Below are 18,257 nucleotides of genomic sequence, written 5' to 3'. Positions count from 1 at the left end.
GGCTTTATTTGGGTCCCTCAATGAGACTACACTGGACAAGCTCGAGAGAGAAAAACAAATACCCTATTATGAACAAGAGACAGCTAATCTAACTTGGCTGCTGCTACTAGAAATTTCTGAAAAGCTGAACCCTTTCCCCATTCCCCTCTGAACACTTGGGCTCTCCCTTCTCTAAGCTCCCAAACACTCAGGAAAGAGTATTGTCTTCTACCTCCTGGTCAAGGTATACCTCCCTGTATTCTGGTGGTACGGGTGAGCATCCCCCATCAGCTCTTTAGGATCTGAGTACTGACAAGCTTCCTTACCTTCAAGGCAGGGAGGAGGCTGCTGAGGGTCGAGGAGCCTCCACCCCACACTGCATGGGTTCTTTCTGTAGGAGCTGTTGTTACCTGCTATTGGTTATCCATGGACTGCAACATTATTATAACAAGGATCTATTTGAATTTCCCTTATATTTTTCTCTGGCCAGTGTGTCTGAAATTCCTAAAGGGCAGGAAGGACCTGAGCCTTGTAATTCTATCTGAAACTGGAGTTGCACACAACAAAAGGTCTTTAGGTTTCTGGAGGAGAAAGAGACCAAGCAGGTCCTGCCAATCTAGTGAGAGAGGCTATGCGGGGTCAGAATCAACTCCTGCTCACCTGAAGGGATAGCCGAACGAAACAATGATGGCGCTCACGTCCTTGGCTTCGTTGTTGCAGCGAACCGTTGCTCCTGTTTCCCCACTGTAGGAGCCGCAGGACCCGAAGGCGAAAATAGCAAAGAGCTGAGGGAGAGTGAAGCCCCTCTGAGAGTCAGAAGGTCTCAGCTGGCCAAGGTCTATCCCTTCAGAACCACCCTCTGACTCTCAGCCGGTGCAGATATGGCAGGGGGAGGGGCCAGAAGTCCCTTTAATCAAGTCCCTCCTGGCCAGGGACCCATGGCTTCCTTTGGTCTCCCAGCCTCAGGGTGCTGTGTTCACTGCACAGCGTGCTGGACCAAATAGCCAAATGAATAAGGTTGACTTTGACTGGTACCTGGGAGGGAGATGAAGAGGGAGAACTGGGCAGTTTCCAGGTCTCCCCATTGGATGTGACACTGGAGACCACAGGTAGCCTCCTTAAGATGATGACTAACACAAAGCAATTTAGGCTTTGGAAACTTCTATCTCAAAGTTGGACTTGAATTTCCTCCCCAAGGGAGAGGCACCCTAGAAATAGATTTCCCTGCACCAATCTAGATCAGGAGTGCATGGAACTCTTTCCATTTCTCCTTTGAAGCCGTCACTGAATCTTGCCATTACCTTCTTGCTAACTTCCAATGAATGGCTTCCTGCCTCAGTGGAGGTATCGCTGGAGGGGACAACCTCTGCCAAGCCTTCCGAGGGGCCAAGGGGGCAGGGGCCCGGCTGCTGTCCCATGGTACTGCCAGCTAACTCCTCTCCCCCAAAGGCACCTTTCCTTTGGCAACTGTGCTGGCTGCATTGATGCTGGAAGTCCTGTCTCAAGCCCAGAGAAAAGTATCCTCAACTTGCCTTATCAGCCTCTGCTTTTTCCCCAGTGGTGTTTCCCTTTATAATCCGTTGCTGCTGCCATTTTTCAGTGTTAAGATCCAGAGGCGTTTCAGATCACTTGAATTGTTTTCCTCTTCACCTTTCATCACATTTTACTAAACGTCCTGCCTTGAGTGACATGAAATTCCCTCATCCTATGATTTTCTAATTTCTTTCTGAGGATACACACTTTGGTTAGAAGGAGGTGAGAAATTGGAGTCTCTGATCCTCCCACATCATCTGTTCAGGCCTCGTTTCCTGTGCACTTACCATTGGCTTGTGCACGATGTAATCATTTGTATTAAGCAGTGAGCTTATTCTGTTAATTGTTCACTTTTTGTATGTTTCTTTGCGATGTGGTATCTTGGATATTAAGCACCTAGAAGACAGCTAATTCACATCCCAGTCCTGCATCCAGTGTTTATAGAATAGAGTTGTGTTCACATTATTTTGCTAATGCTTGATAGTGTTGTGGAGTGAAGAGACCTCGATCAGGAGTCTGGAAATCCAGGTCCTAGTCCTGGCCCTGTCACTAACTGGCAGGGTGACCTCTAATAAGTCATTCTGCTCTCTGAGTCTCAGTTTCCTCCTCTGTAAAATGAGGGGTTTGGAGCAGGAATCCAAAGGCCTTTTCCAACTCTATGATTCTCTCACTCTCCAAGGGTAACGCTATCAGTGTGCTCTTGGCTGGGCTTGCCAGCAGCTGTGCTCTGTCCCTGGGTGGTGTCCGGTGCCACTGCCCCACCTTGCATCGCCTGGCCTGGCAGATCTTCTTTATGCTGGAGCCACTGACCCCTCTCTAAAGGTCATAATGGGTACCTCTCTGTTTCTAGGAGGTTTAGTTCAAACAAATGACAATTGTCTCCATCTTAAAAATCATCCAGGAAAGGAGACAGTATAACCTCTCTCCAATGTCTGATTAACCTCCTGATCTGACTTAAATTACAGAGGCTGCAGTAGAGCCCTGCTTGCTCATCTTCTTGACAGGCCTGGAGAGAAGTTACTCAAAGCCTCTGCACCATTATCCTTTACATACTCCAAGTTGCCTCCCTGGCATAACAGCGGAACTTCTCTAGCTCGTCCTCGTAAGAATTCTCCAATCTTGTCAGCTCTGTTTCTTGTCAGTTCTCTGATTCCTCTTGGAAGTTTCTTTGTTCCTCTTAGCTTCTGGTGTCCAGAACTGGACACAATTAAGGCGTTACATTCTGGGAAGGGCAGACAGTTGGATATCTTTTTACTGTTGGCAGTTAGCCAGTGAGTGGCTCTGTAATAGGTTCCCCCCAAAAGTAGGTTCTCCTAACTTGGGGCAATGAACAGTTAGTTATGGAGCCTGCTTTTTACCAGCACTCTCTTGACTGGCACTCCTGACCATCTACAGAAAGATGTCATTTACTGAGCATCTACTATGTACCAGGCATTGTTCTAGGCGATATGATTTATTAGTGAACAAAAGAGAAAAAAAAACCTCTGTCTTCATGGAGCTCCTACTCTAGAGCTGCACTGTCCACAATGGTAGCCACTAGCCAAGTGTGGCTATTTACATTTAAATTAATTAAAATTAAATAACATTTAAAATTCAGTTGCTCAGCCACACTGGCCACATTTCAAGTGCTCCCTAGGCACATGTGACTAGCAGGTTCCATACTGGACAACACAGATTATAGAGCTTTTCCATCATTGCGGAAAGTTCTGCTATGTCCAGATGACAACCTTGAGCTTCTGAAAATCCTGAACCCTGCTTTACGATTCCTCTCTGGGCAAAATATACCCCTAGTAACTTTAGTATTAACTGTATTCTCTTCTATTCTGATTCTTTGAAAGTCGGGAGCCTCTAAACACCTTATATAACTTTATTAACCAGAATATATGATTAAATCTGAACATAACACAGTCAGATGGTGTCAGATAACAGATGACAGTTGGCTATGCAAGTGAACGGATGGAGAAATCTCAGGAAAATCTCACAGGTTCACAGAGCAGCAGAGCAAAAAGGATCTCAGAGATTATCAAGCACAATAGTCTCATTTCATAGAGGTGGAAACTGAAGTCCCAAAAGATTAAGTGACTTTCCCAAGGTCACATTTAGCCAATGTGAGAGCCAGGCTTAGAATTCACAACTCCTGATTCCCGGTTCAGTGCTCTTTCTATGTCACCCATTCATTAATCAACAAAGAGTTATCGAGCATCTACTTCATGCCAGGTGCTGCAGAATCTAAGTTGAATAAGACCTGGTGCCTGCTCTCAAGACTTTGCATCCAGAAAGGAGAGAGTCATGCTCAAATAAAAACCAAAACAAAACCCTGCATCACAGAGTTATAAAGGCTGAAAAAGACCTCTACTGTGTGCAGGGAGGATTGCAAAGAGAGAGGAAGTAGCTCTGCACCTGGGATGCAGGAGCAGAGAAAGACACGCTTTCCCAGCCCCCTCTACCTTTCTGTATCAGATATGCTTTCTTCCTTAACTGTGCCAGGTGACTGAGCCACAGGGAAGAGTGGGGAAGAACAGAAACCACCCCTGTCACCAAGCACAAGGTTCTGAGCCAAACAAGCTGGTCATAAAGAACAGGAGCCAAGAAGACATGGAGACCCTAAGACAAGGGGCAACTCCAGAGCTCTGGTACCAACCAGCCTTCCTCCTCATGGACCTGCATTGCGGGGAACAGCAGTGGTCATACACTGCCACCCTCCTCCTCCTCTTCCTCCTCCTCCTCCTCCCTCTGCATCTCTTTTGGAAAGATGTCAGAATAACCTTGCTACTTTAAGGATGAGGCTCCATTTTGGTGCTGACTTGCTTTTTGGTGATAATCCTTTGTCAGTCCTGAGAACACTAACATTTCCACTTAGTGCAGGGCACAAGGAAGACAAGTTCTCCCCCAAATCCTATTCCCACAATCATCTCACTGGTTTTTATGGACTCTGATGGTGTACTTTCGAATTCCCCACATTTATGGAAATACCTTATTTTCATTACAGAGACCCCAGGGCCAAATAAGTGACTTTGGCACTTCAGAGGTGAATTACTGATCAAGGGCACACCAAGTTAAAGGTAACGTGACATTATCGATACAGTAACTGAGTAATCCAGGAGATTCGTACCTTACCCTCAAAGTGAGGATTTGGCAGTGACACCTGAATAATCTCACCAAAGGACAAGTCCAGCTGACAGTCTGCATAAGGGGGAAAGTTAGGGAGAAGGAGAGGTTTGGGAACCAACACTTGCTGAATACCTCCTGGACTGCCAGGCTCACCATGGTCTTCCTGAATGCTCTAATGCTTTACAGATATTAGCTCCTGTAATCCTCCCAGTGAGCTCATGAGATAGATCTTACCCTCATCTACAGATAAGAAACTGACACCCATGAAGATTTCATCACTTACCCTAGGTCCCATAGCTAGAAAGCAGAGAAAAACTAGTTCTCCAATAATTGGTATATGCCCCTGTTATTTTCCTAGCTTAGTGTAGACTTAGTGAGACCCAAGAACTGCAATTGAGGTGAGATTAGTTAATCTTTAAATTTTAAAGAGATACCCTAAGCTAAGCTCCTCACTAATAAAAGAATAACATTACTTTTATCTCACCAGGATTCCAGTAAAACCTTTGCTTTTTGTAATAGTGACAACAAAGTTTTCAATTATCATTACAATAACTGCAGGTTTGTGTGTGGTTTTTTCCCCCTTTTCCAGACTGGAGTATTTGATCCCTCCAAGCAGGAAATATACAAAAAGTCCCAAACGACATTTTCACTGTCATTTTGGTGCTGGTTCCTGGTGCTGGTTCCTGTGTTCACCTGCAGAGACTCAGGGCAAGTGAAACTCACTCTGAATTCAGGATACCAGGATGGCAGTAAAAGCAAATCATGTCTCTTTATGATGCTACCCTTCGAATGAAGGCTGAGTGCAGAGCCTAGCCCTGGACTCTCGGATTGAGTATTATGAGAGAAAGGCATAACTCCCTCTCTAAGAAGTTGAAGATCTTAAAAGTCAAACAGGTCTTAATTCTTAGGGATCAGTACTGACTGTGGGAGGAGACTAGGCATTGCTTTGTGCAGCCTTATAGAAATGTTGTGGGTATTGGTTGGGGGAGGGTTGGGAAAAGGATAGAAAGGTTGAAGAAGGAAGCTTTTCAGAATCCCTCCTATGGAGGATGATTCCATGGTCTAATAACCTCATTGTTTCCCTCATCCCTTGACAGCCTTTCTCAAATTTCCCTTAGATCCATTTGTCTAGTTTAATGATAAAATTGTACCCTTACATTTCTGGTTCTGCTCCTCTGGACCACTCATAACGGATCCCTAGTTCTGGATGGTAGACGCGTGGAGCCTTAATATTATTCGTCTATGGCCCCCTCAAGTACTCAAGTGGTGGGTCATGGCAGGGAAGTTGGGGGGGGGGGAGGTGAAAGAGCTCAGTCAGCAGTCGTTCCAACCGCTCTTGAGGCAGTAGAGAGAGTGGAAAGTCCCCAACAGGTCCCAGAGTTTGCACGTGGGAGCTCCGCATGCTGGCCTGTAGCCCCAGTCAGGGTCTCAGATATCCAGAGGTAACCCCAAATGCACTATTGCCCCCGAATTCCAGATCTGATGATTCTCATCCAAAGGATGATTTAAGAATCAGCGACACAGTGCTAACTCCTGTCTCCAGTGAGTTAAAAGCCCTTTAGAACTCAGTCCTCCTTAGTATTAATGGTAACTTATTCCCTAGCTGAATTCTGTGCTGAAAGCACGTTAATTAAGTTATTCACACACCATTTGGTGTGTGGATTGTCTAACTTAAATCTCTTCTGTGATAGTGCAATAACTGCTCCCGAAAAGTCTTTATGATTTGAAAGAGTGACTGCACCTGTCCACATTCCTAGTTTATACCCAGGAGGCCTTGGGCACCGCGAAGGACAGAGAACATGCTAATGTCTCAAAGTACCAGTGAGGCAGGAGAAGATGGTATTTCCCCTATACCACTACAGGGGAAACTGAGGCCCTGGGCAAATGATTTCTTCAAGGTCACAGGATAAGTCTAACCAAGGGCAATGTTCTAGCATGCCAACCCATTTAGAGCAGAAAGGGACCCTAGGGATGGTCTGAACATTTGATTAATATGGAAACTGAAGTCCAAAGAAGAGATTTGTCCAAGGTCAAGTAGATAGAAAAGGCAGGTCCAGGTCTAGAACCCAGGGCCCCAGCTTTCCAGCTCAATATTCTATCTTATTCTACAAGCCACATTTTGGCTGATTTTTATTCTGTCTTACTATTTTTTCTTTTATGTAATCCTAGAGCCATGAACTCCATTCATTCATTCATCCACTCCCTCATGCAGTTACAGGAACGCAGATTACTCTAGTGACCTCAACAGGACAGCCGCCAGCCAGGACCCTGTCCCATGAGTCCACCTCCAGGATCAGTCAGGTCCTGGTGGGTTTGGGGACAGGATGGTTTCCATCGCCTGCCTCCTTCCGTCCTCTGCCCTCCGCAGCTTTCCTCATTCCCACTTGTCCTCTTCGCCCCTCCCGCCACCGAGGAGTGGTATGTGCAGGATCAGAGTTCTGGAAAGGTTACACCCGGGTCCTCTCGCCCGGGTGAAATGTGAGCGCCCTGGGCAAAGACTCCTTGCACATAGAAGGACCGAATCCGGGGCTCCGCATGCTTCGTTCCTCACCCTCCTGCCACCAAGTGCTGGAGAAGCAGCCCTAGCCCGCCCCTCCCCCGCCCACCTGTCGCCGCCCCCCACCCTTCCTCCGGGGCCGGCCGCAGCACCTCCCCGCCCCCCACTTCGGCCACATTGCTCGGGTCAGCGTCACAGCCCAGGCTCCCGAAATAGCCCTCGTCTGGGGCAGCGACTCACCCACTGGAGAACTTTGATGAAGCCCAGCGGCTCCTCCAGCCGCCTCCAGCGCAGCCTCACGAGCAGGCGGTCCACCTGCGGAGACAGGGCCCGGGGTCAGGGCCGTGGGGGATCCAGGAAAGAGCTGGCCCTCTTCCTCCCATTCACACCCGGGAGAGAGGGCATAATAAGGGTCGGCCCGACACCCAGGTGGAGAAGGGGCGGCGAGAGAGCCCCAGGGCGTGCAGGGAGTACCTGCTGGCGCGGTGACTTGTCCGCCGTGCGACTGGAGCTCTCCGTCGAGGACATGCTGGCGCGGCGGGGCCGGGGCGCGGCGCGCGGTCCGCGGGGACCGCGGTGGGGCTCGGGGCTGGTGACCCGCGGCGGGGGAAGCGAGCTGTACCGAAGCGCGAGCGGCCGTCCGCGGCCCGGGATCCAGGCTGCCTGGGTGGGTCGCGGGGGCGCTGCTGCTCGCGCTCGCCGAGGCCTCGGCCGCCGCTCTGCCCCGCTGGCTGCAGAAAACCCCCGAGTCCAATTCAAACTTCTGTCAAACTCGCGAACGAACTTGGCAATAGAGTCACGTGGCGTGCGCTTGAGAACCCTCCTCCCGCCCCCTTAGCTCCCGGGTCCTGCCCGCAGGACGCCTTAAAGGGACCTGTGGCCTCTGCGGGCAGTTCGGCCGCGAGGGGGCTCAGGTTCCTTGCCAGGAGCCTCCAGGGCCAGTCCCAAGCGAGACATCACAGCCGCCCCGACCCATAGCCAAAGTCGGGAACCAGCCTGGCGCGCTGGCAATCATCGGCTCCTAGTTTATCTTTACCAATTTTCCTGGATTTGGAGCTGCTCTGTGCCATTTTTTCTTCTTTCACACCATAATACTCAGAACCTAAAGGATTCTCATAAAGTCATTATCAGGGCTGAAATAAAGTTCTAAAACTTACGGTTAACAAACTGCTTGCTTCCAAAATCTTCAAGAGCCAGTACAGACGAAAAAGGCAATAGAATGTAACTTACTTACTGTTCTGTCTAGTTAGGTGTTGCTTTAATTTGTTAACACCAAAAGCATTCTTACGTTAGTGATTTAAAAGTTATGGATCATTTAAAAGTATAAACTCAATCTCCTTTAAAATAGCCCTCGCCATTTAAATGAGAGTGAAAATATTCTTTGAGGAATGGCGGGGGGCGGGGGGAGGGAGGTTGGCTAAGAAGATGTACTTTGTGTTGAAAAGTTGACGTTGTTGCATATGATCCACTGTAAATCGGTCCCTAATTTTCAAGATGTGTTCCGCAGGAGCCTGAATGAGTAATGATGAATATTACACATTCGGTTTACCAGAGTGTAAATGTAAGTAGTGAAAGGTTAAGTGATTTGCCCAAGGTCACTGAGTGAGCCAGTGGGAGGTAGCCAAAGAACCTGCCTTCACCTCCTAAGAATTGACTTGTAAATGTGTATCCATCGCCTGGGAATCATTCCTGGAGGCCCCTTCTGGTACTTCAGAATGACGGTTTTTTGAACATTTAGCTATTATTAATATAATTCGTTCCCCCACTAAGTAAGTGCCTTCCAAGGTTGGGGTCGGGGGAGTGACTGGGGTCAAGTCACCTGGGCTTGAAGGGAACTTCTCCAGTGGACTTCCATGCAAATCTAGGCTAAACAAGGAACTACTGAGTCCCCAATCCACTTCAGATTCCTTTTCTGTGGAATAGGGATAATAATTTCTGTCCTTATTTCATAAAGTGATCATGAGGCTTAAGTGGTGTGAGGTATGTAAATGCCCACACTACACAAATATGAAATAATCTACTCATTACCAATGTCGACAACAATATGCATACAGAATACAACACAAGCAGAAAAGAATCAGAATAACACAGCAAAATCCACACACCCACCAACCAGCCTTGTTAAATTTTAACACTCTTCCTCATTTGTCTCAAATCTATTCCTTAAAAACAAAATTAAAATGGCATATAAAATTGAACCCCTGTGTGTGTAGTATTCCATCCTATTACAAAATATGATCCATCACTGTTTATTCACCTGCCAAAATACATTTGGGTTATTTCCATTTTATTTTTTTACTATTATGAGTAGAGCTGCTAAAAAAAACATTTTTTGTACAGGTTTTTGAGTGAAGTAAGTCTTTATTTCTAGGATAAATACCAAGAAGTAGAATTTCTAGATTATATGTCTAACTTTATATGAAACTACCAAACTGTTTTCCAGAGTGGGCTTATCATTTTGCTTTCTCACCAACAATGTATTCCAGGTGCTTTGAGTCTTCTCTAGAACTTGGTATTGTCAGAGTTTTTTTGGCATTCTAAAAGGTACGTGGTGGTACCTTATTGCCATTTTAATTTGCATCACCAATAGTTAACGATGTTGAACATTGTGTATGTGCTTATTTGCCATCTGTGTATCTTCTTTGGTTAAGTGTCTGTTCAAGTCCCTTGCCCATTTTTTAGTTGGGTTGTTTCTTACAATTGAGTTCTGAGAATTCTTTATATATTCTGAATGCAAGTCCTTTGTTGGATATGTGATTTGCTAATATTTTCTCCAGTCTGTAGTTTGTCTTTTTGTTCTTTTAAGTGTCTTTTGCAGAGCAAAATTTTACATTTTTGTGAAGTCTAATTCATCTTTTTTAAAAAATGGATCATGATTTTGGCATCATGTCTGAGAACTCTTTGCCTAACCCTAGGTCACATGTATTTTCTCCTATGTTCTATCCTAAATGTTTATAGTTTATGCTTTCCATTTAGATATTTTTGAGTTATTTTTTGCATAAGGTATGAAATTTAGGTCAAGGTTCTTTCTTCCTTCCTTCCTCCCTCCTTCTCCTCTCTCTCTTTCTTGGCATGTAGACGTCCAAATGTTCTAACAACATTTTTTGAAAAGACTATTCATTCTCCATTTAATTGCTTTTGCACTTTTGTAAAAAAATCAGTTGGCCATATTTGCGTAAGTCTATTTCTGGACTGTCTGTCTAATCTATGTATCTATGCCTTTGCCAATACCACACTGTGTTGGAAACTGTAGCTTTAAAGTAAATCTTAAAATAGGGTGATATAATTCCTCCAACTTTAGTCATCTTCTTCAAAATTGTTTTAGCTATTCTAGTTCCTTTGCCTTTCAAAATAAATTTTAAGATCAGGTTGTCCATATCTTCAAAAAATTCTGCTGGGATTTTGATTAGAATTGCATTAAATCTACAGATCAATTTAGGCAAAACTGACATCATTTCCATGTTGCATTTTCCAATCCATAAACGTGGCATGCCTCTCCATTAATTTAGGTCTTTGATTTCTTTCATCAGCATTTGAAGTTTTAAGCATACAGATCATGTACATGTTTTGGTAGATTTATTCCCGAGAATTTAATTGGGGGGGAGCCATTATAAATTATATAATTTAAAACTTAAATTTCCTTTTGACAATTGTTAGTATGTAGAAATATGATTTTTTTCTGTTGACCTTGTATCCTGTGACCTTTCTAAACTCACATTTTAGTTCCATGAGTTTTTTGTAGGTTCCTTGGGATTTTCTATGTAGACAATTACATTGTTTGCAAATAGGGAACGTTTTACTTCTTCCTTTATAACCTGTATGCCTTTTATTTATTTTCCTTGCCTTATTGCACTGGCTAGGACTTTCAGTATGATGTTGAATAGAAGTGGTGACAGTGGACATCATTGCATTTTTCCTGATCTTAGGGGAAAGTATTCAGCTTTTCACCATTTCGTATGACATTAGCTCTAGGTTTTTTATAGATGCCCTTTATCAGCTTATGGAAGTTCCTTTCTTTTTTTCTTTTTTTAAATTAATTTATTCATTTATTTTGGGCTGTGTTGGGTCATCGTTGCTGCGCACGGGCTTTCTCTAGTTGCAGTGAGCGGGGGCTACTCTTCGTTGCGGTGCGTGGGCTTCTCACTGTGGTTGCTTCTCTTGTTGTGGAGCACGGGCTCTAGGCACACGGGATTCAGTAGTTGTGGCACGTGGGCTCAGTAGTTGTGGCTTGCAGGCTCTAGAGCGCAGGCTCAGTAGTTGTGGCACACAGGCTTAGCTGCTCCATAGCATGTGGGATCTTCCTGGACCAGGGATTGAACCCGTGTCCCCTGCGTTGGCAGGCGGATTCTTAACCACTGTGCCACCAGGGAAGTCCGAAGTCCCTTTCTATTTCTAGTTTGCTGAGAGTTTTTAACCATGGATGGATGTTGAATTTTGTCAAATGCTTTTTCTGCATCAATTGATAATGATAAGGTATTTTTTCTTCTTTGGACAATTATGACAAGTATGGTAGATTACACTGATATATTTTTTAGAATATTAAAAGGATATATAAATACATTTATAAAAATATATATAATTTTAAAATAAAGCGTATGTATACACACACATACGTACATATATATATACACACATATATACATACATACATACACTTTATTTTTAGAGCAGTTTTAGGTTCACAGTAAAATTGAGCAGAAAGTGCAGAGAATTCCCACCTCCCTATCCCCTCCCTGCACGCAGCCTCTCCCATCATCAACATCCCGAATCAGTATGGTACATTTATTTGTAACAATCAATAAGTCAACACTGACACATCATTATCAACCAAAGTCCATAGTTTACATTAGTGTTTACTCTTTGTATTATATAGTCTATGGATTTTGACAAATGTATAATGACATGTATTCACTCTTATAGTATCATGCAGAATAATTTCACTACCCTATAGATATCCTGTGTTTTATCTGTTTATCCCTCCCTCCCCCCCCCACCCGCAACCAACCACTGATCTTCCTGCCTCCCTATTTTTGCTTTATCCAGAATATCATACAGTTGGAATCATTCATTATGTAGCCTTTTCAGATTGGCTTCTCTCACTTAGTAATATAAGTGAAATATATATAATAATACATAAGTTTCCTCTATGTCTTTTCATGACTTGATAGCTCATTTCTTTTTAGCGCTGAATAATAACAGTCCATTGTCACAGTTTGTGTATCCATTCACCTACTGAAGAATATCTTGATTGCTTCCAAGTTTTGGCAGCTATGAATCAAGCTACGATAAATGTCCATGTGCAGGTTTTTGTGTGGATGTAAATTTTCAACTCCTTTGGGCAAATACAGTTCAATTGCCGTATTGTATGTTTGGTTTTATAAGAAACTGCCAAACTATCTTCCAAAGTGGTTGTACCATTTTGCAGCCCCATCAACAATGAATGAGAGCTCCTGTTGCTCCACATCGTTGTCAGCATTTGGTGTTGTCAGTGTTTTGGATTTTAGCCATTCTAACAGGTGTATAGTGGTATCCCATTGCTGTTTTAATTTGCAATTCCCTAATGACATGTTATGTTGAGCCTCTATTCATATGCTTACTTGCCATCTGTATATCTTCTTTGGTGAAGTGTCTGTTCAGATCTTTTCCCCATTTTTAAATCAGGTTGTTCATTTTCTTATTGTTGACTTTTAAGTGTTCCTTGTATATTTTGGATAACAGTACTTTATCAGATATGTCTTTTGCAAATTTTTTTCTCCCAGTGTTTGGTTTGTCTTCTCATTCTCTTGACAGTGTTTTTTGCATAGCTTTTAAAAAAAGTTTTAAACTTTTTTTAAAGTTTTAAATTTTAATGAAGTCTGACATCAATTTTTCCTTTCATGAGTCATGCCTTCGGTGTTGTATCTAAAATGACCTCACTAAACCCAAAGTCATCTAGATTTTCTCCTATGTTATCTTCTAAGTCTCATAGTTTTGCATTTTACATTTAGGTCTATAATCTCGAGTTAATTTTTGTGCAGAGTATAAAGTTTGTGTCTAGATTCATTTTTTTGCACGTGGATGTCCAGTTCTTCCAGCACCATTTGTTGAACAGCCTATTTTTTCTCCACTGAATTGCCTTTGCTTCTTTGTCAAAGATCAAATGACTATATTTTTGTGGGTCTATTGACTGATTTTTGAATACTGAATCAGTCAGCCTTGAATTTTTGGTCATGATGTGTTATTCTTTACATATATATATTCTATAATGTATATGTGTATATTATATATTGTTGAATTCAATTTTTAAATTCTGTTGAGAATTTTCTTTCTTTTTTTTTGGCCATGCCAGTGAGCGGCATGCAAGATCTTAGTTCCCTGACTAGGGATCGAACCTGGCTCCATGCAGTGGAAGCACTGAGTCCTAACCACTGGACTGCCAGGGAATTCCCCTGTTGAGGATTTTTTTCATCTATGTTCATGAGGGCTATTGGTTTGTAGTTTTCTTTTTTGGACTCTCTTTGGTTTTGTTATCAATCAAGGTAATGGTAGCCTCCTAAAATGAGTTGGAAAATGTTCCCTTCTCTTTTTGTTTTCTGGAGAGCTACTGCTTTTTAAAAAGTTGAAGCTGTATTGTGGCCAAATCGACTGTACATTCAAGGTAACGTCACTCAGCATTTTTTTTAATCCATGAAATTTATTCCACAGCAGGTTTTTTTTTTTTTTTTTAAAATTATGCCTGTTAGGAGTAGAGGCACCCTACAAAAGTAGACTGACCACTTGCCAAATTTCTGTCCTGAATAGTTTTTTGTTTCTGTGTTTATTTTAGATAATCTTGGGAGACCCTAAAGACTTTTTGGACTTCTGGTAAAATGACTTCTACTATTTGGAATCCTAATTCTGTTGGATTTGGATTTATAAACAATTTGTAAAGGCCTAATACATTTCCAAAACAGTTAATCTTTGTACATACTTTAGAAGAAAATAGTTTATTTTAAGGGAACAAATATATATATGTGTGTGTATATATGTATATATGTAAAAATCAATGGCTGTTATTGTAATGGAAAATAAAAACTATGACAATTATTGTGTGAAACAGTGATTTAAATATTTCTATTTTTTTCTGGAACCAGTGACACAGAGAAAACATTCCTCCATAAACAAAGACATGGAAGTGTGTATTGCTGAGGGATATTGGTGATCAGCAAATACTTCTATTTGCCCTGAAAATCAGATGTATGAAGGGCCATAGTAGAAAATAAAATTGGAATGGCAGTTGGGGGTAAGGGCCGTAAGTGATAAGCCCTTAGACTTTATTGACTACTCACTCAGATTCTGAGCAGAAGAGGTGATAAAGAATAGAGGTTAAGGACCCAAGCGGAGTGAGACAGATCTGAGTTCCAAACCTAGTTCTGCCATTTAGTAGCTATGTTTCCTTTTCAAGAGACTTAATTTTCCTAAGCTTCTATTTTCTTATCTACAGAATGGGGTTAATGACAGTATCTACTACGAAGGGCTGTTATGAAGGTTAAATAAGGTAATATAAAGAGAGCCTGGTGCCTGCCACATAGCAAATATTCAATAAATAATAGTTGCTATGTGATAGAACTGTGTTTCAGAACTATTAATCTGGCAGCAGTGTGTATAAGTGATGTAAGTACATGGTTTTCCTTCTTAAAACAGAACCAGAGCCTTCCAAGGTTTGTGCCAAGAATACTTCAGGAAGTTGAATCTCTAGGTGGAATGGCATGTCTCTGAAATTGAATTAACAAGATTTAGAGGCTACTCTGACTGAAGGTCAGGGAAGAGGGAATCATGACTGCATTACTGTTTTCTATATTCCAGTGTACCCGTATACTGTGCTATTTTTAAGCACTGAAAGTAAGGTATTTTTATTGGTGTAATACCATTATTTTAGACCTCGGTCGGCAGCTTTATTTACTCTTCTTAGGTCCTCTTCAAACCCTCCTTCCTTCTCCTGCTCTAACCTCCTCCTCATCACTAACCATAAACCATTACCATTTATCACTATAAACCCTCCCATCCCCTCCTTACCACCCAGTTCCAGTAACTCCCTACCTCTTCCAAACTTCTTCATCCTCCACTGCGCTCTCTCAGCAAAAATGCTGAGCGAGGACTAGACAGGAGGAGCCTTTGAAGTAGGAAATCTCCCCATAGGGGATGGAGAAGAGTCAGACCCAGCTAGGGCCATCTCTTTTGGGCTCACAGGAGAGAAATCATTTTCAATCAGAGGAAGTAGTCCTGAAAACCCTATGGGTTGCTAAACTGGGCAGGAAAGTCTAGAAGCTCTTCCTAACCAGCTACATCATAGATGATGTGTATGGATATGTGTGAGGTAGGAGAAGTGAAGTTGCAGAAAGCAGCAGAGCCAGTAGTGGCCAGAAGGATATTTTGTAATTTGCTTACAATTTTTGTTTTTAAATGTGTTAAATAATATTTAGTTACATTAATATTTTTAAAACTTTATAAATTCTAAACATGTAAAAAAATCCAGTATTTTGGCTTTGCAGGAAATTAAAGCAGAAAGATTAAAAATATAATTTTGGGGGCTTCCCTGGTGGCGCAGTGGTTGAGAATCTGCCTGCCAATGCAGAGGACACGGGTTCGAGCCCTGGTCTGGGAAGATCCCACATGCCTCAGAGCAACTAGGCCCGTGAGCCACAATTACTGAGCCTGCGCGTCTGGAGCCTGTGCTCCGCAACAAGAGAGGCCGCGATAATGAGAGGCCCGCGCACCGCGATGAAGAGAGGCCCCCACTTGCCGCAATTAGAGAAAGCCCTCGCACAGAAACGAAGACCCAACACAGCCATAAATAAATAAATAAATAAATAACAAGCTCAGAGAGAAACTATGATATGATTGATTAAAAAAAAAAAAAAAAATATATATATATATATATATATAATTTTGCTCTAGTATTGTAAGAGAGGAATCAAAGATGGTTTTAAGTGTGAAAGACCATTGATGACAGGTATAAAGATAGGGAATGTCACATCAGGACTATCAAACATTGTCCTGTGCTGTAAGATAGATATGATGTCATGATCTGGATCCCAAACTGTTTTTCTTTCTTTCTTTTTTTTTTTTTAATTAGAGAGAGGGATTTTGTAGTTTTCCTTTGCTTTCCTTTGGTGTCAGCACCAAGTACCAAAATACTGGAGTTTATTTCATTAAGTGTGCAGAATTCATAACATTTTTTAAAAATTAGTGAAACTGCTGCTAATTCACATGCCTCCAAGCAAAAACCCTCCTCTGTTGTTGCTTCCAATTTGCTTGTTGCAGAAAACCAGATGAATTAGTTAAAACTACTTTAGTGCAGACACCTGACTCAAACAGGCTTAAGCAGAAAAGGAAATTTGTTGCCTCCTGTAACTGAAACATCCAAGAGTTTTAGTCATGACTCGTTCCAGGGGCCCAAATGATAACATCAGAACTGGATTCTTTCTCTGCTTCTGTCTCTGTCTATCTCTCCTCTGCTTTCCTATGTTGGTTTCATTTTCCAGCTGGATTCTCCCCCTTGATAGCCCAACAACATGTCTGGTCTTAACATCGTAACAACCTAGCAACCCCATAAGAGTTGCAGGCGAAGTTCTGGGTAGGGCTCTCAATAGCCCAGGTTGGGCCACATTCCCATTTCAGAATCAGTCACGGTGTGGCCAAGGGACTGCCCAGATCGCTGTACTCATTCTTGGACCTTGTGGGTAGTATCAGTCCTATCAAAACCACAAAACTGAAAGTTAGAGAGAACTAGTTTCCCCAAAGGAAAATCAGGGTGCTTTTGCCTAAATAAGAAAGACTAGATAGTGAACAAGCAAAAACAAAGATGATCATTACATCAGATAACAAACATCATTACATCAGATAACTGCACCTAGAATCATGGCAAATTGGCTCTAAGAGAGGATCGAAGAATGTTTCCCATAAATAAAGTCCATGAACTCTGGTATGTAAACTTTGTGACATCTCTTTCAGTAGTTTCAAGTGATTTTTCAGAGCTGAGGGCATGGAGATGTTCTTCTGCAGAATCATTTTCTGTCAGCTCTTTAAGTGTGGGCACCTCTTAGGGTTTTATTCTCTGAATAATTAAGTTGTCACATAAATGATCTCTGGAGAAGATGAGTTGTACCATAATCTGATAAGCTGTATTTCTCTCATTTGGGATTGTACCAGCAAATCATTAGGTTGTAAAGAGAACCTCACAGGATATCTAAGCCACCTGGAGTACAGACAGAACAACCCTTAAGTGTAGAATTTAAGAACTAAAGGAATCTGGGATTGTTTTCCAGAATGCAGCTAATTTTCAAAATGAGATGTCAATTAAATAAATATCAACTGAACACTGTTCCATTACTGATTGCTTCCACAGTATTTATTTCCCCATTTTTCCAACAGTAGCACCCAGATTTTGTATAAGGCAAGCCATTTATGACCAAATGGTTTAAGTAAGATAAATCCCACCTCTGGTTTTAGAAGTAGGTTCTGATTGACTTATGGCACTATTTCTGGTCATAATCATTCAAGGATGGGAATATGACCCAATTTAGGCCAGTTATACTCAATTCTTGAACATCTATTTGAATGAATAAAAATCTCTCTCTTAATTGGATGTAAATCCACGTGCACATAGCTTCAGGAACTATTGGCAGCCATCCTGCACCAGGAAGGGAGAGTTTGCTGAAGATGAAGCCAGTCTCAGGAAAAACTAGGAGAGAAAAACCAGGTCCTGGTCACATTATTTGAGTTGCTGGGTCAAGCCATGCTTGAAGCCATGTTACTTGTGGACTTTTTTGGTAATGTGCACCAATAAATTCCCTTCACTTTTTAAAGTCAGTTTGAGTAGAATTCTCTGTTTGTTACCTGTTATTCTAACACGAACCCCAACTGAATACAATTCTGATGCTAACCACCTGGAGTTAGTGTAAGACTACGCAGGTTTAAGGGAACGGGCCTCAGCAAGACTGCCCTTACTTCAGATGCCATCCACACTTTGAGAGTCCCCAGGTCACCCACACTTCTGACCAACTGGCAGAAATTCAGGGGTTCCCATTATCCCGTCAGGTTCAATAATTCACAAGAATAAATCACAGAACTGAATGACTCAGGAAAGCACTGCACTTAACAATTACAGTTTTATTTA

The 18,257-nt window shown here is 42.5% G+C and overlaps 1 protein-coding gene across 1 annotated transcript in view; it reads right to left on the bottom strand.

Moving 5' to 3' along the window:
- The window catches only part of SYPL2 (synaptophysin like 2), a 41,427-nt gene that overhangs the window by 5,922 nt on the left and 17,248 nt on the right, over positions 1 to 18,257 (bottom strand). The window contains exons 2-4 of the mRNA XM_036827767.1: positions 7,595 to 7,851; positions 7,361 to 7,435; positions 640 to 764 (exon numbers count right to left, since the gene is read on the bottom strand). Of these exons, the coding sequence (XP_036683662.1) occupies positions 640 to 764; positions 7,361 to 7,435; positions 7,595 to 7,851 (457 nt within the window). The remainder of the gene's footprint in view (positions 1 to 639; positions 765 to 7,360; positions 7,436 to 7,594; positions 7,852 to 18,257) is intronic.

This window comes from Balaenoptera musculus, chromosome 1, assembly GCF_009873245.2.
Source record: "Balaenoptera musculus isolate JJ_BM4_2016_0621 chromosome 1, mBalMus1.pri.v3, whole genome shotgun sequence".
In the NCBI taxonomy this organism is placed as follows: domain Eukaryota; kingdom Metazoa; phylum Chordata; class Mammalia; order Artiodactyla; family Balaenopteridae; genus Balaenoptera; species Balaenoptera musculus.
Note: the sequence above shows the minus strand (reverse complement) of the source record. Positions and strands in the feature narration are given on the sequence as shown.